This window comes from Diceros bicornis, chromosome 3, assembly GCF_020826845.1.
Source record: "Diceros bicornis minor isolate mBicDic1 chromosome 3, mDicBic1.mat.cur, whole genome shotgun sequence".
Classification (NCBI taxonomy): domain Eukaryota; kingdom Metazoa; phylum Chordata; class Mammalia; order Perissodactyla; family Rhinocerotidae; genus Diceros; species Diceros bicornis.
Window position 1 is genome coordinate 81,392,790 of NC_080742.1, and position 27,541 is coordinate 81,420,330.

General features: G+C 36.9%; 1 protein-coding gene across 2 annotated transcripts in view; it reads left to right on the forward strand.

Moving 5' to 3' along the window:
* The window catches only part of EXOC4 (exocyst complex component 4), a 736,987-nt gene that overhangs the window by 80,926 nt on the left and 628,520 nt on the right, over positions 1-27,541 (forward strand). For both annotated transcript variants that reach the window (XM_058530219.1, XM_058530228.1), the window contains exon 7: positions 16,470-16,644. In XM_058530219.1, the coding sequence (XP_058386202.1) occupies positions 16,470-16,644 (175 nt within the window). The remainder of the gene's footprint in view (positions 1-16,469; positions 16,645-27,541) is intronic.

Sequence of the window (27,541 nt, forward strand, 5' to 3'; positions counted from 1 at the left end):
AATAAGTGTTTCTCTATGAGGAATGAGTCAGCAGGAGGGCTTTTTTTGCTATGTAAGTTTCGTTTTTTATCAGTATTTTAAAGGCTTTTGTAGGCAAGATATATTGGACACTGGCAAGTGAACAATCTGTTTGTCTTGGTCTCGTGTCTATGACATGATCCTGTTTTATAAAATATACAAATCTGAAATTTTGGGTCAAAACTCTTTATTATGAGATAAAATAGTACAGAGAAAGCAAATATTTGGGGTGAACCACTCTTTTTGAAGATCAAAGATTAACTTATTGGGCTGGGCTTCCAAATGACTGATAATTTTGAGGTAGACTGTGGTGGCTGTGTGCTATCAAATGCTTTAAACTCCTCAAGAATTAATTCCCTTGGAAACTTCATTCAAAAGTGATTGGCATTCTTGCTTCTCTAGAAGTTTTAGAATTTTAGAAAGGATATTGTCAGATTATCCCTTGAAGCTTGCATGGTGCTTTGTGCTCATCGAACTTGACTGGGAAGGTGTTAGTGGCAATTAGGTTAGAGAGAAGTCACAATACTTGGCATTATTATTATTATTTTTTGCCATTCAAGGAATCTTATGCTAAAGGTATAAGAATCTGTTTTTTCTTAAAGAAAGTTGGAGCATAGGCAAAAAGAACCACGAATCCTCTTTTCCCAACATGTATATTCTCTCCCTCACCCCCCATTAAAATACGTATTCCAAATCATAGGCATATAAATGCTACTCGTAGGCAAGATACCAATACCATAACTTTCCCTAAAGGTTTCATTGTTCATTGTCATCTTATTAAATATATTCTGGTTGTGATGCATTGCAGGCCTGTTTTCATTTGTCTTTATGTAAAGAGAGTTAATGTTGTGTGCTATTTTGCTAGAAAGGTAGAAGGAACCAGGCTAGTGAGTTCTGTCTTGCTTTTGCTTCCTATGGAGCCAGAATACTTGCACAGCCAATTTTTAAAATCACTTTGGTGACCCACTTATTATTTTATTTTTGACCCCCCCAAACTATCTGTTGTCTGTTTATAGGAGAAATATTTTGTCTTTCTGTTCATTCATAATCTGTCTAGTGTCTATAAACCTCTGCTTACTATTAAAGGAAAATATTCAGCCATTATTGTTGCCAACTTGATAAACATTAGGGTAACATGTGCTTTGCTAATCTTCCAGAACCACCTGCTACCCATAATTTCCTCAGGAAGGCAGGCAGTGTCTTCAATTTCAGGTGGCTAATGTGGTCTGCGGCCTGTGCAACTCATAACCAGTTTCTTCAACTCCTGCTGCCTAGTTATTTATTCTTTCCCAAAATCTAACTCATGAGCATTTTCATGTCATTTTTGTTTCAAAGAAGCTGAAAGTTCTCTAATATATAACCAATAAGAAAAGCATGAGGAATAGATGGAAGAAATAAAATCTTCTCAAAGGTGTGATATCTTGTCAAGAATATGGAAGAGAGAAGAATGAGAGAAAGAGTGATTGGCATATGTGAGGCAACTACCTCCATCTCTTTGAAAATGGTCCAGTTTAAACATGAAGGCAGAAAGTTCATTGCAGGGGCAGGTGCTGGAGGCCTGCTCCACTCTCATCAAACTGTTGGTCTTGACAAGGGCAGAGAGGACTGAAGGAGTTGAAGCCATGGCTGCCAGGGAGACTTTTTTCCCTTTCGGGAGGAGACGATTTTGCAATATTTCTTTATCTCTGTTATGAATGAAGGAAGATTAAGTGTCTGATATGGAAAAAAAAAAGAACATTGCATATTCTGTGCTCACTGTGATATTGAAGAAAGATTCATGGAAAACACAGGAAAGAAATATACTTTAATGCTAAAAATACTTGTGTTTGGATAGTAAGGTTGTAGGTTTTCTTCCCCCCTCTATTTTGCAACTGTTGTTAAGTTATAGTGAAAAATAAATTTATTATTTAAGAATTAAAGTATTACTGAAGTTATTTTAATCAGAAGAAATCATTAAAATGAAAATGCCTGTTGGGGGTATCAGTATGGAAAAATGTAATACCTGTTTGCAGACCAACTGGATCATGTCCCTTAGATTACTTTTCATGGTATATGTGTGTCTGTGTGTGTTTGGTTACTTTCTGACTACCCCTAGAATGGAAGCTTCAAGAGAAGACAGAACTCATTTGCCTTGTTCAGCACCATATCTCCAGAATCTAGCACAGGGCCCATCTGACCCATAATAAATACTTGTTGAATGAAAGAATGAATTCCGTGTATACTGAATATCTGCTATAGACCAGAAACTGGGCTAAAATGCCAAACAATCAGACATAGTCCCTGTCTTCTTGGAGTTTAAAGTCTAGAAAGGAAGAAAGACATTAATCAGAGAACCCTCAGATAAGTGTAGTACAAACTGCTAAGTGCCATGGAGGAAAAGCAAAGTGTGTCATGAAAGCATATAACCGTGGGCACCATCTACTCTGTGTAGGTGAGCATTAGGGGATGTCTTGTGTTTTTTTTAAATAATAAATTAAGGCAGCTTTTATTGTTGTTTTATACTAGTTGTAGTTATTAAGCTTCATTCATTTGATAGCACCTACTATTTTGTTCTAGTTGTGCAGTTAGCTTGATATCAGCATACAAGATGTGACAAGGAAAGCAGCCAGATTCTTGGTATGCCATTTTCAAAGGTTTTGCTGACCTCTGTGGTCGATTAGATTTTGATAATTATTGCTAAGTGTGCTTTTCTTAGAGATAATACCAGGTTTTCATGTCATCAATAATGTTTGAGAGTTCCTATATTCCCTTGTGAACAGATTGTATTATCAAAACGTTTTTATCTTTGCCATTATCTTATTATCTTACTTTTTTAACATTTGAAATTTTCAATAATATGGTGTTCAAATAATGTTTATTTCTTTTTAAGTGAACTATCTTTCTAGTATGTTTATCTTTTTATTGATTTGCAGAAACTCTTTATATATTAAAAAAATTAGTTCTTTGGAATTTATATTGCCATTCTGCCCCCAGTATCTTTCTCTTTTGATTTTGTTTATGATGTCTGACCATGTAGACATTTATTTTTATTTTTATGAGGCTATTTATCAATGTTTTCTTTTATAGCTTCTTGGTTTTGTGTTAACTTTAGGTCTTCCCCATTCTTAGATTATAAATAAAATTTCCTAAACTTTCTTCTAGTACATTCTTAGTATTTATATTTTTGATACATCTGGAATCTGAAGGACTGGCCACATTACTTATAAACAGATGTAACACTTACTACACTGTATCGTAATGGACTATATACCCCTTTCTTCTCTGCCTCCTATGTATCTGTCGTGTTATTGATTGTCAGTGTTAGCTGAATGCTTGCTGAATAATTCTAACGCTGAATCATCTACTTTATAGTCATGGTTTTTTCCAAGGGTGGTATTTGCCTCATTTTCTGAAATTTTATTTTTCTAGTTTCTCAGTCTATTAAGGCTGTAGATTTGTAGAAATACATTGAATTATTGCTCTAAAAGTTGAAAAAATGTACTTTAAAAAATTTTCAAAAATTCAGAGCCCAGAACTGGGAATGAGGGTCTACTGTTCTAACAGGGAAGTCTTACAAAGTGGTTTTATCTATACGAAAGTCTAAAGGCTCAGATTAGTTTTGTAGTACAAGTGCAATGTTTATGAAAAGAGTAATAAATGACATATTTCTCATGATTTCTTTAGACCTGTGGCTAGAGTCAGGCATGTGTTTCTTTTTCAAATAAGTAGTATTTCCTTTCATTTCTTCTTTCATTACTAGATCCTCTCTCCTAAGTATCTGAAATGTAGGATTTTGTGGAATTGGTCATTTTATTTTACAGAAAAGTCATTTAAGAGCAGCTTTGAAGCAAGGTCAAGCATTTGTCCTTGTGGCTTCTTTTAGCCAGTCCCAAGCCCTGCATGTAGCACCTGGACATGCTTGGAATCAGGAAGGGCCTCCATGTAATTTAGATGAGTAGTTAATTCGAATCAAAGCAAGCAGGAAGCAAGTAAATTTAACTTCAGTGATTATGATTCCATTTGATTAAATCTCAACTTTTGATTACACATATCAGTGAGAACATGCTTTAAATACACCCAACTATTAAATACTGAAAGGTATGAATATGATGAACCAGGGACATATAGAAGAAATCCCTCTATTCCTCAACTAGAGTATATTCCTTGCAGCTTTACTGAAGTATTTTTAGAACAAATGAAAGGAATTAATTCTTTACATGGGGGACTTATTACACCAATTGTTAAGTAAAATATACAATTCATTACCATGGAAGGTAGTACTGGTCTCAAATCCATGTACTTTGTAGTAAGACTTAAATAAATTAATTGATGATAGCTTCATAACATAGCAGGTGAATTAGTAATGGCAGTGATGTTCATAGCTCTTTTGTAAACATGAAGTTGGACAGCTGTCTTTCTGATTGCATGTTGTCCTTGGGTTATAGTCTCTAGAGAAAGAGTGCTTGGCTGAATGGGCCAGAGGTCTTACTCAATATCACATTTCTTAAATCTTTGTTTTATATTTTTCAGAGAAAAAAAATCTGCTTTTGATTTCTCTAATTTTGCAGACTACAGTAGGTTCAAATTAGAGATTGGACCAGTTCAAGGAATAACAGATAAAATCTATTTTATGGGTTATCTATAACATTATTTAGGTGTCAGCCTTCATGCTGCATCAAGGCCACTGCTCTGTTGGGCAGATAGTGGGCACCACCTTAGGTCTTGTCACTTTCTGTGCACTTATTAGTGTCATAATACGAAAGGTGCTCCACGCTCAAACTGACACTGAATCTTTTTCACTGCAGAAACACGCAAACAAAAACTTGTGTCAAATGAAATTCTTCCCTTGATGATGTTTAGGAGTGGTGTCAGATATGATTAAAGCACCTTCGTGTGTGTCTCAGGCTGTATTTTCTGTCTTTGGGCTCCTCAAGCTCCTGGACCATCCCATGATTATGATCTCTAACCAGATTGGACCTCGAGTTTGTAAGAAGGGGGTTAACTTTGTGTTTGCAGCCTGATTTAGGGCTGGGCACATGTTAAATGCCTAAGACGTTTAATGAATGAATAAATAAGAAAAAGAGGCAAAGAAGGTAATTTTTTAATACGAGGAATTTTTTTTTTTAAATCTCAGCGGTACTCACAGTGGGGTCTAAGGATCAGCAGCACCAGTGTCACTTGAGGTTTAGAAATGCAAATTATCCCTCTGGTCGAGGGGTGATTAAATTGGAATCTCTGGGTGCAGGGCCCACAGGAGTCTATGCTTTAGATGATTCTTATGCATGCTAAAGTTTGAGAACACTCTTTATAACATTGCAGACATCACAGAGGTGTGCAGTTTTGTAGCATTTATGCTTTGCAAAGCAGTCTGCCATCTGGTATCTCACCTGAGTGAGCCTCACTGTTGCCCTCATCACAGGTAGGGGCATTGTGATTAATCCCAGATTACCCAGGGAAATGTGAAAGCTGAAATAATTTGACAGTTCACAAAGCTTGTTGGTGGCAGAATTAAGAGCAGAATAGTCTCTTTCCATCATGTAAGTTTGCTTTCTGTCTTATATAAAGATGACTTTCCTGACTTATTTCCTGGGCTTGATTTTGTTTTTCCTCAGGAGAAGGGCACTATTTGCACTGACATATCCATTCTCCCACCCATACCTCCCACTGTGATCAATGGCAGGCCTCTCAGAGATAGCTGGAAATGTTAAGAAGTGTGATCAGCAGCCACAGAGTAAATGGATCTTAATTAGCTCACCTGAGAATCAAACTGATGACTTAGATACCTAAGCAATTCCCCTAGAAACCTTAGGACATTCTTGTCCTAAGACTAAACAGCAACTACGTACTAAGAATATACACCTAAAATCTTAACTTTTGTTATCTCTGGGAAGTGGAGTTATGAATAATTTTTCTAATGTTCTGCTATGTTGAAATATTATTTTTGGAATGGAGGAAAGGCTTTTTTCCCCTAGCTTAATTGAGATATAATTGATATATAACATTGTGTAAGTTTAAGGTGTACAACATGTTGATTTGATATATATTGCAAAATGATTACCACTATAGCATTAGCTAACGCCTGCATCACATAAATACCATTTCTTTTCTGTGGTGAGAACTTTTAAGGTATACTATCTTAGCAACTCTCAAGTATGTAATATAGTATTATTAACTATTATCACCATACTGTATATTAGCTCCCCAGAACTTATTTACCTTATAGCTGGAAGTTTATACTTTTTGAACACCATCTCCCCATTTCCCCCAGCCCCTAGCAATCACCCCTCTAGTCTGTTTCTTTTTTAGAGTTCAGCTTTTTTAGATTCCAGATATAAGTAGGAACATACGATATTTGTCTTTCTCTGTCTGACTTATCTCACTTAGCGTAATGCCCTCAAGGTCCATCCATGTTGTCCCAAATGGCAGGATTTCCTTCTTCCTCATTGCTGAATAATATTCCATTGTGTGTGTATATGTGTGTAAATACACACACACATATACCACATCTTGGCTATTGTGAATAATGCTGCAGTGAACATGGGAGTGCAAATATCTTTTTGAGATTCAGTTTTCATTTCCTTTGGATATATACCCAGAAGTGGAATAGCTGGATCATATGGTAGTTCCATTTTTAATTTTTTGAGGAACCTCCATACTATTTTTCATAGTGACTACACCAGTTTACATTCCTACTCAACAGTGCACAAGGGTTCCCTTTGCTCTCCATATCCTTGCCAACATTTGTTATCTGTTATGTTTTTGAAGATGGCCATTCTAATAGGTGTGAGGTGATATCTCATTGTGGTTTTGATTTGCATTCTCTGATGATTATTATGTGTTGAGCACCTTTTCCTGTACTTTTTGGCCATTTGTCTTCTTTGGAAAAATGTTTACTCAGTTCTTCTGCCCATTTTTTAATCAGATTGTGGGTTTTTTTTTGTTATTGAGTTGTGTAAGTTCTTTATATATTTTGGACATTAACCCCTTATCAGATATATGATTTGCAGATATTTTCTCACGTTCTGTGGGTTGCTTTTCAATTTGTTGATTATTTCCTTTGCTGTGCAGAAGCTTTTTAATTTGATGTAGTCCCACTTTATTTTTGCTTTTGTTGCCTTTACTTTTGATGTCAAATCCAAACAATCATTGCCAAGTCTGATGTCAAGGATCTTACCCCTGTGTTTTCTTCTAAGAGTTTTATGGTTTCAGATCTATGTTCAAGTCTTTAATCCATTTTGAGTTAATTTTTGTGTATGGTGTAAGATAGTGGTCCAGTTTCGTTCTTTTGCAGGTGGCTGTCCAGTTTACCCAATACCTTTTATTGAAGAGATTATCGTGGGAAAGGCTTATGAAAGAATAATCCTAGTACTTTCAGTAAAACAAAGAGGGCCTGGGTTTATTTTCTAAGTTTAGTCACTAATTTGCCACATGTTAGAATTAGAAGTTCATTTCAGGTCATCTCTCCAGAATTCAGAAACTGAACATGAGAGGCTGACTTGACAAGCAGGAAAGTGACGCAGGAAGGAAATGATTGGAGCCAGGACCCAGTTCAATGTTCTTTTTGTTTTTACTGTGTTTCATTCTCTATTGCTAATAGTTTTTTCCCTGTTCTTTTCATAGTGCAGATGGAGAATTAGTCAGCACTCTTCAAATAGTAACTTCTTTTTACATGAAGATTATTATTAATAAGTGGTGAAACTTATCTCTACTCCTTAAAAGCAGGTATTAGATAACCTTGAAGATTAAATGGGATCTATGTCCTATTTGAAATGAAAAATGCTAGCTCAGCCAAGCCTATTAGGAAAATGTGTATGTGAGATATAGGCGTATAAAACCAAGACCATTTTGATATGAAATAATTGATGATCAATTTCTTTTAAAACCTAAGCTCCGAGTTCAATATTTTCTTATCTTTTAGAACATAGTAGTAGGGAAATAAATATTCTGTGGTTATTGCCTTTGTCTGTCAGTGGGGAAATGCAGAACCCTGATATTAAGGACTCAGCAGATAAGTGGTAGAACAGAACTGATTTTCTACCTTGTGTGTGTGTCTTTGCTTCGTGACCAAGTAAGGCAGCTTCTTGGCTGCACACATGGGTTTTCCAGCCAAATGACTAATTCAAGGTTCCCTGAATGTTAAATTTAGATTCAGATAGTCATATCTCACCTTAAATATTGAACATTTTTCACAGCTTGATGTTATAGCTTTATACCGTAGACACTTCTTGCCTTGTGCAACTGTGACTATTCCTTAACATTTTCTTTTTCTTATTCTTCTGCCTTTTCTCATGGTGGCACTTGAAGATGAGATACATAGGGATAGCTATGCGTAGGAAGTTAGTAGAAGATCTGGGAGCACGAGTAACATTTTACTTATATCTATAAGAAGGCTATTTTTAAAACCTGCCAGATAAGTGGATGTGTGTTTAAAGAACAAATACTTTCTTCATCGTGACACTTGTCTGGGTTTTTTTTTTACACAAAATAGATTTTGTTACAGTATTACTAAAGTTAACTCTGAATGCGTGTATCTTTCATCTTGTAACTATACTTCTTTTTGTTCTCTTGCTTAGGTTGATTATCTTTTTGGGAGAGTAGTTTTGTGTGAAGTATTTTTTATTGTGGGCTTCTAAAACTGGGGGGTTATAATCTATAAACTTCTTTTCTCACCATTTGTTTTCTGTAGTCAGGCCTTTACTTCTGCCGTCTGCTGGAGCTCATTTTTTCCTTCTTTCATTCAACAAACACTCATTTATGCCTATCATGTGCTGGATATTATGACAAATACTAGAATACAATGATAAATCAGACGCAGTTGTTACCCTCAACGAGTTCACAGTCTAGAGGGGGAGAGGCAGCGACCGGAGGAAAGGAGATGAGTTTAAGGCTGTTTTAATGACCCAGGGAAGAGATGATGTGACCGCATTAGCAGAGTAACAGCGGCAGTGGAGTGAAGTAGGCCCTTGTGAGAGATAGTCAAGTGGGGGATGTAAAAGAAGTTGGCGATGGATTTGATTTGAGGGAGGAGAGAAGGTGGAGATGATATGTTGGGGCAAGTGGTACCATTCACTGATGGAGGGAACATGGAGAAGTAGGTTTGGGGAGGAATATGATGAGTTCCACTGAAGACATGTTAAGTTTGAGGTCTACCGCTCAGGGGAGTGGTCTGGCCAGAAGATAATGTTTGCGAGTCATCAACAGGTGGATACTTGGTGAATGTGGTCACCCAGAGAGAGTATGATGATTGAGAAGAGTTTACAGCATTTAAGGAACAGGCTTAGGAAGAGGTTCCTGAGAAGGAGCAGCCAGAGAGGTGGCTGGAAAGCAGAAGAGTATAGGGTTGTGGAGCCAGTGGCAGGCAGTGTTACAAGGAGGAGTGAGTGGTCAGTAGAGACAAGTGCTGCCCTTGTTTGAATAAGGACTGAAGAGTGCCTCTTAGATTGAGCAAAATGGTTATTTGAGACTTTTGTAAGAGTTGTTTTAGTAGAATACCAGGGTAAAAACCAGTTTGCAGTGAGAAAATGGAGGCAGTATAGACAGTAGTTGTATTGACACTCTTTCCAGCCTGGGTTTCCTTAGCATTGTACGGTACTGATATCCCTTTTGCCTTTTTTTTTCCTTAAATTACTTCCTTTTTTTCTAACACCCCTAGAAAGGGACATTCTCCAAAATTGAGTCTTTTATTTTCTCCTTATCTCTGAGCTTTAGTTTTCTTGTCTATAAAATGGGGATAAAAGTAGTACCCTCCTCATAGCGTTGTTCCAAGGATTAAATGAAATAATCCAAGTAAAGCACTTCACATGGTGCCTGGCGTGTTGTCATCAGTGTGGCTGTTGTTGACGTAGTGGTGTTTGTTATAGTCCTTGTCGCTGTGGTTGTCATCCTCATCATCTTCCTTCAGCCTTATTGTTTTCCTCCATTATGACAGCTTTAGCCGCCAGCTCCATACAGAAGACCCCAGTTTGGTGTCTCTAATCCTAGCCTTCTGCTAGTACTGCCACCCTCCATTGCTTCTTTTACTCCTGAAATTGATACGGGCTCATGACAAAGTTGACGTGAGGGAAGCCATGTTGTAGAAGAGAAACCCTACTGTAACTTTGAATGACCTCTGACTAACTAACCCAGCTGGATATGCACCCTCCAGGAGATCTAACTTCTCTGTAGATTTTACAACCCCTGCTTGTATACGTACCTGCCCAGCTGCGATAAAATGATAACTTTGTTCTTTTGAATTCCTTAGGAATGTGATGACCCCCAAACAGAGAGTCTATGCTGATAGCCATCATCAGTGAAAACTGAAAGATCTGGTGTGGCATTCCTGTCTGTAACACCAGAAGGTCAACATTCCTAACCCGCTCCCTTATAACCCACCAGCCTATATAACTGCTGTAAGATTTTGTGCCCCTTAAGATGGTTCTTTTGGACATGAGTTGGCCATCTTCCCTCTTGCTAGCAAGCTGTAATAAAAAAGTCCTTTTTCTCCTACCACCTTGCCTCTTGACTATTGGCATGTTTTGTGGCAAGCAGAAGGCCCCCTTTGGGCGGTAACAAAATCAGTCACCCACAACATTTGACTGAGTGTTTTCTCCATTCTGGGCATCGGGCCATATGTTGGGAGAGAGGTGTGGTTACAAAGAAGCATAAAACAGGGATAGTATCCTCACTTTCTGGCCCAGAAGCCAGCATGTCGGTATTTTGTCACTTCTCTCGGGCCATTGTGATCATCTGGTTTTGTTTGGAGGGCTTATAGAATCAGAGAGGAATGATGGAATTGGCTCTTCTTCTGTGAATTAGGCCTCTTTTAGTTATACGTGACAGAAACCCAACTCCAACTACCTTAATTGAAGAGGGAGTTTTATTGGAATGATACGGCTGTGTCTTATGGAATACAAGCAGGACTTGACTAACCAAGCTGAGGGAAGGACAGAGATGCAGCTGGGCCATGGGAGCATCTGGGTTCTCTCTCTTCTCTCTCCTTTTTCCCCCTCTAGATAGTAACTGTTAAAGATACAGAAAACAATTTACTGTTGTTTTGAGTTTGCTTTTTTAGTATACTTTCACATACATTTTTTCCCTTTAATTCTCACAATTGGTGATTAGGAAATTGTAATTGAGGAAATTTGTGGTTGAATAAGCTGAGATTTGAAAGAGTCCCATGACGTATTTGCAAGTCTCATGGCTATTCAGTAGAGAGCTGGTGTCAAGTCTAGGTTTCTGATACCTTTCTACTGGCGTTTATACCACACTGCCATCCCAGGATAAATATTTTATGTCACCAACTGTGATGTCGTATTGCATATTATTGCATACTGTTTTGTGACTCTAGAAATAACCTGTGTGTGTGTGTACGTTATTTTTTTCTGAAGGGCAGACATTGCAATTAATTGAAATTCTAACCTCTAAAATTCTTAGGCTTATTCTTAAAAGAAGCCTTTTCTTATTTAATTCCGTTTAAGGAATCTCTAGTAATTTAATGTTTCTGCCTGCTCTTTTGTCTTTTAGATCAGTAGTGAAAACCTTGATCCTAACAGGATTTTATTTCTTCTTTGATTTATTTAGTATTTTGTGGTAAGAGTGGAGTGGGGAATGATTTGAGTGGGGCTTTCTGTGTTTAGGTCATCCCGAGTGTGTCTGGAGCTAAAGGCAAACATTTGTTCTCAATCTAGTGTTGTGTGGGCAGTTGGAGAGTGTATATGAATGTTAACATATTTCAGTTTATTTCTGGTAGCTTTAAATTGGGCTAGACTACTGCAGATTTATGTCCTGTTTATGTGAATGATTCCTAATCGCTTTTATTCTTCGATGCATCAGGAGAAAGTCGTCTTTCTTTTTCTTTTTTAAGGAGTGCATATGTTGGTGAGGAATGATGCTTTGGCAAAGTGTGTGATTCACTTGGGTTTCTTTTCCCTTATTAGCCATTCACTCCTCATCCCACTGCTCCTCTGAAACCCTTCTTGCCAAGGTCACTGAGGCCTGTGAGTTGTAAATTTCTCTGTCTTGACCTTACCTGACCTCTGTACAGCCTTGATTATGTTGATATTCTCTTCTTTGTCTTCTAAAATTTCCCTCCTGGCTTCCTTCTTCCTCCCTAGCTACTTCCTAACCATCTTTTCAGTGCTGCTATTTCAGGGAGTGTTGGCTCTGGACTTGCTTGCTTTTCCTACTCTGCATATTATCCTTGAATGATCTCATCCTCTCAAATATTTATCACTTTTTAAATTTCCAATGTCAGTCTCTCTCCTGAGCTCTAGACTTACATATCCAAGTACCTGAGTACGTTAACACCTTACCCTTAACATATCCAGATCCAAACCCAACATCTCTGCTTCCAAATTTCTATCTTTAGTTCTCTGTCTCTCTCAGGAAAGGTAACCATCATATTCAGAGTTACTCAAGCCAGAAACCCAGACAAAGAGATCCTGAACTCTCTTCTCTCTTTAATATGGTTCCATTAACCCAACTAGTTCTCTCCATTTTTTAATTTGATCTTCCAGCAGTGCTGTGAGGCCCCAGAACAGGTTTTAATTAATACTTTGGTTTTACAGATGGGAACACTTGGAGAAGTTGAGATTTTTTTCCTAATTAAAGGACTAGGAATTATCAATGCTGAGAAAGAATATGAATCTCTTGTTTCTAACAGGTTACTTATATAAGAAGGAAAAGCAAATAAAAAACAAGAGAACCAAAAGAGGAAAGTTAATGTCTTCCTGGTAGTGGGACTCCAAAGGAATCAGCTTTCATCATACTTCACTTTTTGAGACAATCAGGTTCCTTTTTTCACTGTTCTGTATATTTTTCTCTTCACCACAGGGGATGTGTTGGGCCCTCACTGTCTTCACTCAGAGCCACAGCTGAGGTTTTTTTTTTTTTTTTTTTTTTTTAAACAGATATAATTCACATACTACCCAATTCACCCATTGAAAGTATACAATTCGGTGGTTTTTAGTATATTCTCAGGGTTATGCAACCATCACTACTATCTAGTTTCAGAACAGTTTTGTCCGCCCCACAGAATAAAACCATATGCTTTAGTAGTCGATTCCTACCCACCTAAGTAACCACTAATGTATTTTCTGTCTCTGTAATTTGCCTATTCTGGATATTTCACATAAGTAGAATCATACAATATGTAGTCTTCTGTAGTCTTTATTCACCTAGCATAATGTTTTCAAGGTTTATCCATGTTGTAGCATGTATCAGTACTTCATCCCCTTTTATAGCCAATATATATATTTGTAGCCAATGTATATATATAATATTCTATTGTATGAATATACCACATTTTGTTTGTCCATTCACTGGTTGGTGGACATTTAGATTATTTCCACTTTTACGATTTTACTATTATGAATAATGCTACTATGACATTTGTGGACAAGTTTTTGTGCACACGTATGTTTTCATTTCTCTTGGGTATATACCTAGGAGTGGAATTGCTGGGTCCACATGGTAACTCTGTGTTTAGTGTTTTGAGAAACTGCCAAGCTGTTTTCTAAAGCAGCTGTACCATTTTACATTCCCACCACCGCTGTATGAGAGTTCCAATTTCTCTACATCCTCACCAACACTTTTTATTGTCTTTTTGATTATTGCCATCCTGGTGGGTTGAAATGGTATCTCGTGGTTTTGATTTGCATTTCTCTGATGGCTAATGATGTTGTGCACCTTTTGTTTACTTATTGGTCATTCATATATCTTCTTTGGAGAAATGTATCTTCAAATCTTTTGTCCTTTAAAAATTCAGTTATTTGTCTTTTTATTACGAGTTGCAAGAATCTTCAGATATTCTGCATACAAATCCTTTATCAGATAAATGATTTGCAAATATTTTCTCCCATTTTGTGGGTTGTCTTTTCACTTTCTTGATGGTATCATTTGCAGCACAAAAGTGTTTGATGTCGAAGCTGTGGGTTTTATTAATATTGCTATGCCTGTGCTGTGGTAAGGCAGAGGAGAGCTTTGCTCGCTGAAATGGGTGGATGTTTCAAAGTAGGCAGAGCTGCAAGTAGAGTCTCTCCACTCTGGCCTGTCTCTTCTCCCTTCTTTCTTCCCTGTATAGCCTGTCTTATGGCTATGATGGTCACACAACAGCAGGTCTATTTTGGTCTTGATCCTCCAGGAGTGACACAAGCTGGCAGTGTGTCAGCATTTTATCAGGGGATTGCTGTTCCCATGATGGTAATAGATACCATGGATCTCATCTGAGACCTCACTTCCCTGCTAGACCTCCTGTCTGAATAGAGAGCCCTGTTCCTGGTTGCTGAGGCGCTCTTGCCCTTGAGTGGCAGTTAAGGCGTGCGGTCGTGGAGCTTTGTGGCCCTGGAGATAACCAGGCAACAGCACCCCTCTGTTCTGAGGACCCACTTCTCTTCCAGTGTTTTCTGCTTCATTGCTGGTTTGCAGGCCTGTACCTAGAACTTCATGCCATTGGGAAGTTGGACACCAGTGTGCCTCAGGCTTCTTCGGGTCAATATGATTTCAAAAATGTTGGGGTATAACATAAGGTTAAGTTTTAATTTTGTCAAGTTAGGACATTTGGCAATATAACCACCAGAGAAAATAACTGAGATTTTCCTATCAGGAGAGTACCCAAAATATCAAATGAAATCAATTTACTTTTGTGAAAAGTCAATATACGATCCTATTTTTCTTATTTTGCTATCTACCACTGAAAAATATGTTATGGTCTGTGGATTGGTATTTGGGAACCACAGGCTTACGTACTCAGCATAAATACTTATTTGAAAAATAGAACCTTCACTAATCAGGTATTTATTCTGTATGATGTCAGATACCAGTTTTATACAGATTATTTCCCTGCACTGAATTAACTATTTCAGCTGTTATGTTAGACACATCTTCCTGTACTTTGTACCTCTCTCTGCTATTTGAGTAGTCCTCCAGTAACACAGATGAAAGAGTTGTTTCAGGTGTATGGCAGTATAAATATGAACTGAACTTAAAAAGATTAAAAAAAATCATCATTCAAAAGGTAAATGGCTCCTATTTACAAATACAATGTGTAATTTCTGGATTATGTATATTTTAGACTGGGAGTACTACATAAATTTTTATTGATTTTGTCTCATCTAAATTAAAATGTCAAATAGATATTAGGGTTTTATCAAAAGATAGTTATTGGCTGTCACATTGGCACATTAATTATAGTAATTGGGCAGTAAAGAAGCCATAGGAATAGATAATATGCTATACGTTTTGATGAGATTATAGTTATGACCTCTTCTTTGTGGTAATAAAATCTTGTTAATTGGCACCGCTGACAAGCTCTCTTGCTTTCCTTTTCTACTTTCTAGGTTGGTTTATGAGTCTGCTTAGGAACCATGAACTGAGAGCCATGCAATATACAATAAAGGTCACATTCCAAATTTTTCTATACTCATTCATGGTATACACATTAAATTCATTCAGCAAATATTTGCTGATCACTGTTTTTAGTGCCTCCAAGTAGACAGAGATGTATAAAGCAGTGCCTCCCCTGAAAGAGTAATAATGGAGAAGGGAGGTAAAGTGTCTCTGTATACATAAATGTGACGCACATTTATTGAGTTACGTATGTGAGCCACATGTGGTAAGGTATCCTTAAAAGTGGGATAAAATACTATACAAGTTCAGAAGGGGAAAGGAGGATTCCAGGCCTGGGAGATCAGTGAGGCTGTAAGGCTCAGTGGTAGAGGAATTACTTTGCATCCATGACATAAAGCTCTGAGCTATCTCTGAGTATACATCTACATTCTAGAACTATAGCGAGAGATAGGTGGCTAAATGCACTGACATGGAAATCAACTTTTGTTCTAGGCTCAGCTGCTTTGCGACCTCATTTTGTGTCCTTGAGTATATGAAATTGATGTAATAATATGTGTCCAGTGTCTCTCACTATGAAAAATGAGATAATGCGGATGCCTAAGCTGCTCCCTGTGGTGAAAGTCAGGTTGCTTGGCAGGTGTTTATTTTTTTCAGGCAACTTAGGCTATACATTTGAATAGTAGTAAGCACAGCTTTCCATGATTAAAAGGATTAGTGTCCTTACCAAAGTGCCCAATTTATTGCTAGAGAATAGCATATTCCGTGTAACATCTGAACTGTTGTCTGAAAAATTGCCTAAATTCCTCAGAGAAACTGCCTATATGAATACAAAGTAGTAGTATAGTGATCACTGAAATATGTTAAAAAGGAAACAAGTGCTTATTGAGCTGCTACTACTCGTTTAGGGCCTTTACAATTGGTTTTTAGATTCTTACATCATCTCCCTTTTATAGCAAGGAGACTGAGGCTTAGATAAGTTTTCAGAAGTTGCTTAGATCATACAACTGTTTGAAATCAAATCTGTTGAAACCTGTGTTGTGCTCTTTACATGGTTGTGTGGTACTTCACTTTAGTTTGATGTTTTTCTTGTAGTCCAGTGTAAACCATCTTTGCATGTGTGTTAATGTTACATTTGTGTTTATCACTAGGTTACTTCTAGAACTGCTGGAGTTGCTATTTGACAAATTTAATGCTGTAGCCGCTGCACACTCTGTGGTCCTGGGATACCTGCAAGATGCTGTCGTGATTCCACTGACTCAGCAGGAAGATGTCAAATTGTATGACATGGCAGATGTGTGGGTGAAGATCCAAGATGTTCTACAGGTAAGGTCCTTTTACAAAGGGTGCCATCTTGATTCAGAATAACAGGTTAAAACAAAACAAAAAAATTACCCACCTAAAATATTCCCTTAATCATAAACAGAGTGAGAAAGTAATGTTTCTATTTAAAGATGATGCTGCTGTCATGAACTTCTGTCATCTTCAAAAGACCTTTTAACAGACTTTTTTTTGCCAGGCTTTAAAATTAGGAGGAGATTCTCAATATGTGGCAGTCAAAGATGTACAGTGTCTGGCTTTCTGTTGTAATGTACTTTACTTCACTCAAATTAGTCATATATTAAGGTAATCACTATTAAAATGTCCTTAAACACTATTTTATACACATATATGTGCTTAATTTTATGACCATTTTCCTACAGTCAACCCTTGAATATATTGGGCTAAATGACAGGTTAAGAGCTTATTTTGAGAGATGAAAATCTGTAAGATATAACTGTATCACTTTGACTGATTTGTTGAAGTTTGGAGGAATCATATTACTGTTTGGTATGATGCTGCAGAGATGGTATTTAGAAACTTTATTATATTTTCTCTCCATGAGCCAGGAAAATATATTTGCTTTGGCCAGGTGAAAATTAGAAATATGATCAAGAGTTAGCTGAAGCAAATTTGACATAGCTAAACAGAAATGATTTGGTTAGACAGTACCTACTAATATGAAAAAAATTAAGTATATGTAGGGAATTGAAAAATATAACTATGTAGGAATGAAATTACTTGCATGGCAAATAGGAGTCTTTGCAGGAAAAAATAAATCATGAATGTAAATTGTAGTCATTTTTGAGAATATAGGCATGCTCCTGGTGGACTGAATGATTGATTCTTGGTTATTCATTCATTAGACTTTCTTTTTTTTTTGCTGACGAAGGTTAGCCCTGAGCTAACATCTGTGCCCATCTTCCTCTGTTTTGTATATGGGACGCTGCCACACATGGTTTGATGAGCAGTGCATAGGTCCCTGCCTGGGATTTGAACCTGCAAACCCCGGGTCGCTGAAGTGGAGTGTGTGAACTTAACCACTATGCCACCGGGCCGACCCCAGACTTTTTTTTTGGTACAGTCTATGTGCTTTATTGATGGCTGAATATAAAGAATGTAAGTTGCAACTACATTCCCTTGGTTCATTTTGCTGCTTTGTCAATTACCATGTGCCCATAGTAGGTGCTTGACGAATATTTGCATATGGAATAAAATATCTTTATTGCTTAGAATTTGTTATTTAACATTTTATATCTTGATTTGCTAATTTGTCATGGGAATAATGTGTGCTTATCAGGTTACATGTTTATTTTAAGGATGAAATAAGATAATAGGTTTTAAAGTTATTTCAAAAAAACGTTAGAGTTAGGGACTTGTTCTGGCCGTGATGAAGTTACCTCCTACTGTAAACAGCTCTAAAAGTGGATGCACCCAGGCAGTTAGCACAAGAGAACACATGAGGTGAGTTCCACATTCATTTTAGCTTCCTCTTTGGGGACACTTTCCAAACTACGACATAGGGAAGCGAAGCCTCAACAGACAGCAGCAGACTCTCCAAGCAGAGGAAATACAGATCACAGTTCAGGGATGTGGAGGCAGCTGGAATTTGTGGATTAGGATACTGGAGAAGAGGGAATTGCACAGAAAAGGAGCCTCAGAAATATGTAAAGACTGCCATCAAGCCTTTGGTCAAATATGACGCTGCACACACCACAAGGCTTGGCAGAAAACAGCTACTGTGGGACTGTGAGCTGAATGGAAAGTCCAGAAGTTGCCAAATGCTTGGAAATGTTGGAGTTCAGACTGGCCAGTGTGGGGAAAACTTGCTGATCATCCTTTGCTTTCAGATGTGACCTCAGAAAAGTTATGTTTTAAGAATAGGGCTATTCTAGACATAGAGTAAGGGTTATTCTACATTTTGCATAACAAAGCCCCAAACCAAGTCTCTACACTATCAGCCTGATCCACCTGTAAATTAACTGCTTGCCAGAACAAAGCTCACTCTAAAGTAAGACAGTATAGGGCTGGCCCCCTGGCTTAGCCGTTAAGTGCACGCGCTCTGCTGCTGGCGGCCTGGGTTCGGATCCCAGGCGCGCACCGACACATTGCTTCTCCGGCCATGCTGAGGCCGCGTCCCACATACAGCAACTAGAAGGATGTGCAGCTATGACATACAACTATCTGCTGGGGCTTTGGGGGGAAAAAAAAATAAATAAAATTATAAAAAAAAATAAGACAGTATAATCCAGATTCTCAATAACGAAGCATCCACAATGTCCAGCATACAATTGTTATACTTGTGAAAAATGTGACTTATGACTGGGATTAAAAAAGTTGATAAAAGATATATGAAATGGAAAATTCAGCAGATGGATTTAGCAGCTGATTGCATGCTGTAGAAGAAAGGATCAGAGAACCTGAAGATGAATCAGTTGAAACTAACCAGACTGAAGCACAGGGAGAAAATAGACAGAAAAGAAAAATGAATAAAGCCATAATGTTCTATGGGGCAGTATCATGCAATGTAACATTTTTGTAGTTGCAGGTAGAGAGGGAGAAGGGAGAGACTGATTGGGGCAGCAAATTATTTGTAGAAACAATGACCAAAAAATTATTAAATTTTTTTTTTTTAAAAAAAAGACCCACAGATCCAAGAAGTGCAGTGAATTCCAACCAAGATTAACACAAAGAAAACCAGTACCTCGATACATCATCAGTTTGCCAACAACTAAAGAAAAAAATCTTAGATAGCCAGAGGAAAAAAGACACATTGCCTACAGGGAAACAGTGATAAAATTTCCACTAACTTCTCATCAGAAACAATTCAAGTTGGAAATCAATAGATGTCATCTTGTAAGTACTGGAAAATACAAAAATTGTCAACTGTCAATCAAGGTAGAATAGGAACATTTTCAGATTAACGAAAGCTGAGAGAGTTTGTCACCACTAAGACCTGCACTTCAAGAAATGTTGTAGAAAGTTTTTCAAGCTAAAAGAAAATAATACTAGATGGTAACTCATGTAACAGGAAAATATAAAGAGGGCTAGAAGTGGTAAATATGTGGGTAAAAATAAAATACATTTTTCTCATTTTTAAATTTCTTTTTAAAGCAAAAACAATAATAATATATGTGGATTTTAGAATATATTTAGAAGTAAAATGTATGACAGTAATTGCACGAAAGTGGGAGTAGGGTAAATGAAACTGTTCTAAGTTTGTTACATTGTTCATGAAGAGATATGATGTTTAAGGTAAACTTTAAAAAGTTAAGGATGCATATTTTAATCCATAGAGCAAACAAAATTGTAAAATAGATGTGTAGCTAAAAAGCTAGTAAATGGGATAAAATAGAATATTGAATAAATATTTGATTAATCCAAAAGAAGGCAGGAAAGGAAGAAAAAAGATGAAGAAGAAAGAAAAGATAAAGAACAAAGCAAAAATAGGATGAATAGAAAACAAATAGGATGTTAGACTTATACCAACCATATAAATAATTACATTAAATGTGAATGGACTAAATACTAATTAAAAGGCAGAGATTGTCAGACTAGTTTAAAAAAAAAAAAGCCCAACCATGCTGTTTATAAGAGATGCATTTTATGTTATTTTTTTAATAGTTAAATAATTTCCAACTTTTAAGTTCATAAGACTGAGAATAGTACAAAGAGCACACATAGAGCTCTTTATTAAAGTTCAGCTATTAACATTTTGCCATTTTGTCAGTTTTCTTTATGTACATATATGTATGTGTGTGTGTATATATATAAACAAATATTTTTCTCTAAACAAGTAGTAAGTTATCTAATCTGTCTGTATTCTAGGTTTGTCAGTTGACCCAGCAATGTCCTATATAGCAAGATTTTTTGCCCCTGCAGTAGAGAATCCAGTCTAGCGTTAGATATCGCATTTACTTTTCATGTCTCTTTAGTTTCCTTTAAGCTTCAACATTTCCGTAGTCTTTCTTTACTTTTTATAACAGTGGCATTTTGAAGAATATATTCCCATCTTTTAATACCAGTTCCTCATTTTGGTTTTAAGAAACACACTTTAAATATAAAGCGATGGATAGATTAAAAGTATATGAATAGAAAGAGAAATACCCTGAAATACTAATAAAAAATAATTTGTATTGTGCAAACATTGGACACTATTAGAGTATGTAATACTATCAGATGGTATTATTTGTATCATAGTACTTATGGCATTTAAAACTTGAATACATCAAGCTCTTGAAGTATGTTATAGATTGTGTAAACCTACTCTCTCAAGATTATTAAATACTTATAAGTTTTTATCATCTCTGATATTTGACCAACTTAGACTAATGTTCTAAATTCAAAACAACTTTTAAATCTATTAGGATCGTATTTATAATACTATCATGAAGAATTAATTATGGTTATGAACAAAGTAAGATATTATGCCTTACTTAGCCCTACTTACTTTGTATTTGTCAAGTGTATATTTCTGATACTTTTGAAAACAAAACCCATTATCTCATATTAAAAATGTTTATAATAAACTAAGGAACTTTAAGTTCCATCAGATATTAACAGCTAAAATGTAAACATGATTAAAAATTTATGTTTCTGGCTTATTAAATGAATTAAACCTTTCACATGTGGTTTCAAATGAGCAATTTGGGGATCCTGTCTTCGTATTATGGAATGAGTTATAAGTTTGTTTATTTGAACAACTTTTTGAGATAAAATTTACTTGGAAAAAGATTCACCCATTTAAATTATAGATTTCAGTGATTTTTAGTATATTTATGGAGTTGTACAACCATCACCATGATATAATATTAGAATATTTTCATCACCCTAAAAAGAAACTTTGTATCCATTAGCAGTCACTTCCCATTCCCCACTCTCTCCACCCCCAAGATGTGTTAAAGACAGTAAAGAGGTTTCAGTTGTGTGTTGTATCTGTCAATAACTTGTAGTCCCCAAATCATACACTTGGCAATACTGCTGTTATTTCATGTTAATACCTATATATATCATTGGCTTAAGCTGTTTGACACATAAAGAATAGAAAACTAAAGCTGATCTTTTTTTTTTTTAATTGCAGTAACATTGGTTTATAACATTGTATAAATTTCAGGTGTACATCATTATACTTCTATTTCTGCATAAATTACATCATGTTCACCACTCAAATACTAACTACAACCCATCACCACCCACATGTGCCAAATTATCCCTTTCACCCTCCTCCCTCCCCCCTTCCCCTCTGGTAACCACCAATCCAATCTCTGTCTCTGTGTGTTTGTTTGTTGTTGTTATTATCTACTACTTAATGAAGGAAATCGTACGGTATTTGACCTTCTCCCTCTGACTTATTTCACTTTGCATAATACCCTCAATGTCCATCCATCTTGTCACAAATGGCTGGATTTCATCGTTTCTTATGGCTGAGTAGTATTCCGTTGTGTTTATATACCACATCTTCTTTATCCATTCGTCCCTTGATGGGCACTTAGGTTGTTTCCAAGTCTTGGCTATTGTGAATAACGCTGCAATGAACACAGGGGTGCATGTATCTTTACGCATTGATGTTTTCAAGTTCTTTGGATAAATACATAGCAGTGGAATAGCTGGATGATATGGTAGTTCTATCCTTGAATTTTTGAGGAATCTGCATACTGTTTTCCATAGTGACTGGACCAGTTTGCACTCCCACCAGCAGTGTATGAGAGTTCCCTTCTCTCCACATCCTCTCCAACACATGTTGTTTCCTGTCTTGTTAATTATAGCCATTCTGACGGGTGTGAGGTGATATCTCATTGTAGTTTTGATTTGCATTTCCCTGATAGTTAATGATTTTGAACATCTTTTCATGTGTCTGTTGGCCATCTGTATATCTTCTTTGGAGAAATGTCTGTTCAGATCTTTTGCCCATTTTTTAATCGGTTTAATTAGTTTTTTTGTTGTTGATATGCAGGGGTTCTTTATATATTTTGGAGATTAAGCCCTTATCAGATGTATGGTTTGCAAATATCTTCTCCCAATTGTTAGGTTGTCTTTTCGTTTTGTTGATGGTTTCCTTTGCTGTGCAGAAGCTTTTTAGTTTGATGTAGTCCCATTTGTTTATTTTTTCTATTGTTTCTCTTGCCCGGTCAGACATGGTGCTTGAAAATATGTTGCTAAGTCCCATGTCGAAGAGCGTACTGCCTATGTTTTCTTCTAGAAGTTTCATAGTTTCAGGTCTTACATTCAAGTCTTTAATCCATTTGGAGTTAATTTTTGTGTATGGTGTAAGGTAAGGGTCAACTTTCATTTTTTTGCATGTGGCTGTCCAGTTTTCCCAACACCATTTGTTGAAGAGACTTTTTTTTCTCCATTGTATGTTCTTGGCTCCTTTGTCAAAGATTAGCTGTCCATATATGTGTGGGTTTATTTCTGGGTTTTCGATTCTATTCCATTGATCTGTGTGTCTCTTTTTGTGCCAGTACCATGCTGTTTGGGTTACTATAGCTTTGTAGTATATTTTGAAATCAGGGAGTGTGAAACCTCCATAAAGCTGATCTTAGAAGATGAGAGGTCTAACATAGAAATAACATTTCATTTTATGTATCGTGTTTAGTTGGTTCGAGATCAAGGTATAACAATGTTCTTTGCCTTTTTCCTTTCTCTGCCTCCATTTTTCTCCTCCTCTTACCTATCTGCTTTTCTGCCCCCATCTTTTGTTTTCTTAGATACATTTTGGAAGAATGACCTTAGTCATGACTTGAATTAATCAATAGTTGATTGTTTCTTAACTCTCTATTCTACTCACCTTTATTAATCCACAGATTCGAGAATAAAACATTTTTGAATAAGAGGTTCATCTAAATATTTTAAATTGTCATTATACAGTAGAAATTGTTTACACAACTTTTAAATTGTTTTTAGTTTCCTATATTTTATTTCAAAAATTATTTTAGGTTACAGATTGCTGAGTAATGTTAGGCTATACACCCATCAATAAACTGGATACGCAGTGACACACACAAATGAACTAATGTTGCTAGATATAAGAGCGGTAGTTGGCACAACGTGTCATATAATCATTCTGAAACGTGGAATGGACCAAGAAAGGTTTTCCAGGCTGATGATGAGCTGATTCTTGGAGGATTCACTGAGGTAGAGGAGATGGGAATGGCCCTCCAGATAGCTGGAATGGCAAATGAGATGATATGAATAAGTGGCAAAGAAGGAATGAATGGAGAAGGATATTCAGGGATAAGTAACAAGAAGAATGGTTTAGCTTTAACTGAGGCTTTATTTTGTGGACTAGAAGATAAGTTTGGGTAGGTAGATTTGGGTGCAAGGTGTGGAAGGCCTTTTGTGTCATCTAGGGGGTTTGTGATTTTATCTTTAGACTGATGATTTCTGAAGCTGGATATGCATTAGATTTACCTAGGGATTGATTCCTAGACTTTCTGAATGAGCATCACTGTGGATAAGAACTGGATTCTGTGTGTTTTTTTTTTTTTTTAGCTCCTATGGTGATTCTGATATATTCGTTTAGGATCCTGTAATTGCGAACCATTGCTTTGGGCCAGTGGTTCTCAAAGTATGTTTCTTGGACCAGCAGCATCACTGTTACCTGGGAACATATTAAAAATGCAAATTTTTATCCCTACATCAGACATGGAATCAGAAACGCTAGGGTGGGGCCATACAATCTGTGTTTTAACAAGCCCTTCAGATGATTCGTATGTATGCTTTGTTTGAAGACCTTTGTTTTAGGTAATAGTGGACCGCTGGAGATTTTGATTGGGGTGTGATGAGATGGAGGAGGATTAACATGGTACAGGTGATAAGGACTGAGTGGAGAGGCTAGAGACTAAGGCAGGGAAACTGTTTTAAAGAGTAATGGAGAATCTGTGGATTATGTTACTTGAGATATTGTGTAATAGTGAAATAGACAAAACAGGCTTTCATGGGGCATGGTAAAGAAATACAAAGAAGAGAGAAGGATTTGTAAATCTTGGGAGTTTTTTAGAAAATCTATAAAACCATGTAGTTGACCTGTCAGCCTGGTTTCCAGAATGATAGGTACTTTAATGATGGCTTAGTGTTAAGTTATTGGGTCCAACTGTGTGCCAGGTATTGGGGATTAAAGATGAACACAAGTTAGAGGGCTAACCCTGGTGAAGTGAGGGAGAGCCTGCAATAGTGTATGTTTTTCTAAATTCAGTGTTAGCCTTTTGGCAGGAGAATGTTTGTCAACATGGAGGGTTTAGAAAAGAAGATTTTTGGTTTAAGTTTCCATGTAGAGGTGTATGCTTAGGGCCAATTAAGTTTTTATATACTTGTCGATGGCATGCTCTTCAGGTTAAAATCATTCCTGGAGAACAAAATAATTGAGAAGAACAGTAGACACCTGCAGTTAAGCATGTGCCAGATGAATAAAGTGATGGGATCATAGGATGAATGGAGTTACAAGTGTTTAGCGTTGGAATGTCAGTGTTTCTTGTAATGGAATTCTTTTGAATTTCAGTTTCTTGCTGAAATATTGAAATGCTCTTTTGTTTATTAAATCTTGGAAAAGAAAATAATTGTTGATCTTTTAAACACTTCCACAGTTTTTCTCCACTGGAACGTGGGCTTTCCCTGGCAGGCGGAATCCATCCTATAGTTGGAAGGCTCATTTGTCTCGGCATGTTTGTGTCTGGAGACACCTTGTGAGGAGACAGGGCTGTAGCTATCAGAGTAACAGGGTGTCAAAGTTTTCTCCTGGTGTCAGCGCTGTGACCACACACCATTGTACTCTTTTTTCAGTTTTACACTCTTTTTGAAACTGTGATAATAAAAATACATGTTTTTGCCCTTCAGAGCAGCAGCAGCACCTTCCAAAATGTCACCTACTTGGTGACATACCTGTCATACTGTTGGCTGCACATTTTGAAGTGTATAAGACTGAAGTACAGTAGAAACACAAAATGTTCTATTTCTTGTGGAATTTTGTGTAACAGAAGAAATAAAAGGATCACTTTGAATAAACACATCCTTCAGGCCTTATGATTATGAAAAATTCTTATTTTTTCATAGCTCATTGCAAAAGAAAACTGTTCATTTAGCCATTGTTGGCATAAATGTGTAACCCCTTAGTGGCCTAAGCAGTATTTTACAGGTGGAGGTGGTGGGTTCTAATTACCCTGTTTACCGTGGACGGTGACACCCAGAACAAGTCACTTCACTTTTTAGTGCCTTGATCTCTTTTTCAGGAGATTAACAGAGACAGAATGTAAAATCGTTTTACTTTTGTTAACTGCCACATAAATGTTTAAATAGTGATAAAATTAACCTCCTGCAGAGAGAACTTGATACTTGCTGTCAGGTAAGAAAATCCAAAATCTTATTGGGTCTGATCCATGACCTGAACAGATTTTTCAAGGAGACAGTTGCAGTTTCTATTTTGAATCCAGGTCTGAAACTATATTATTCTTAGGTTTTGTTTCATTTGATATTTTGATTAGCTGAGGATTCCATACCTTAAAGTAAAACTAGGTTTTTTCAGTATTTCAGGCCAGGTACCTTTTGAGATTATTTTTGCAGAAATAGTTTTTCTTCATTTCTCAGCCTTTAAAACTTTTTGATAGCTTCTCTTTTGGATAGCATGTTAAGGTCATGTTGTCAGCCAGACCACTGAGTCTCCAGAAAGGTGCTCACTCCTAGGATTTTTGTTCTGTCTTGTCAATGGATAGTATGCTGCCCAATGAACAGAATTAAGTTAACATTTGAGAGTTAAAGTAGAAATCTTCCTCTAAATTGGAGTCAGCTTTTAAAGCACCAGGACTCACCCTGTGTTGTTTAGTGTTCACTACTGTGCTTAAAGTGGGAACTGATGAGCAGCCCAGGAGATCCCTCTGGCTCCCAGTACAGATGTGGTAGATACACATGTCAGAGTACTAAGGTGTCTAAGGCCCAGTGAAACCTGAGGTAAATGTAATGGACATCTTAATACACTGGGCCAAACTTTAGAATATAGTAGCTTGGCGGTAGATACCCCAGAATAGGTAGATCTGGTGGAAAGTCTGCTCTCCTTAAATTCCTGGTTACCCAGAATGGGTCTGCTTGGGCCTGATGAGATCTTGGTCCAGTGGACCCAAGGGTAGAAATGACAGGTCTTCCTTTCAACCCACCATCTCCAAAGCTTATCTCTTTGTCTGGTATTGTCCGAGATTTTAGAGCATGGACCATTAAAAGCCAAGTGCTCATTAGGCTTGTACTGCTACTGATGATTTAAGTGTCCTTATGAAGGCTATGTTCTTATCAAGGTTTGGTGCACCTGGGCCAAAGCAAGGAGGTTGCTAGGAACCGAAAGGCTGTAATAAAGGGTGGTAATTAATGATAATAGAGGTGAAATAGTGTGATGTAGAGAATGTGATGTGTAATGATACTTCTTTATATCATTTGGGTGAAATTAAAGCAACTGACATGGCCTTTAGTGACATTTCTGTTGCCTACCAGAGAAGATTTTAGAGCAACAATAATTATATTTTCCTGAATTGGTAATACTTGTGTTTTTGGTAATTTTTTAATTGATAATACTTTTTTAATAATTTCTTTTTCTTAAACGTATTCTGATTGTGGAAGTAATTCACAAGTATGCCTAAATTACTGAATATAGTGATAGTTCTTTTGCTTTGATTGTTGCTGCCTACCAAATTACTCAGAAGCTTAGTAGCTTAAGACAACAGCCATTTTATTTGCTCACAATTTTGTGAGTCAGGAATTCAGTCAGGGCTCAGCTGGGCAGTGCTTCTACTTTGCATGGCATCAACTGAGATCCTTCACTTGACTGCTTCAGCTAAAGGCTGTGCTGGGTTAGATGATCCAAGAAGCCGTCTCTACATGGCTTCTCTCTCCCCATAGGACCTCACAGCATGGTGGTCTCAGGGTA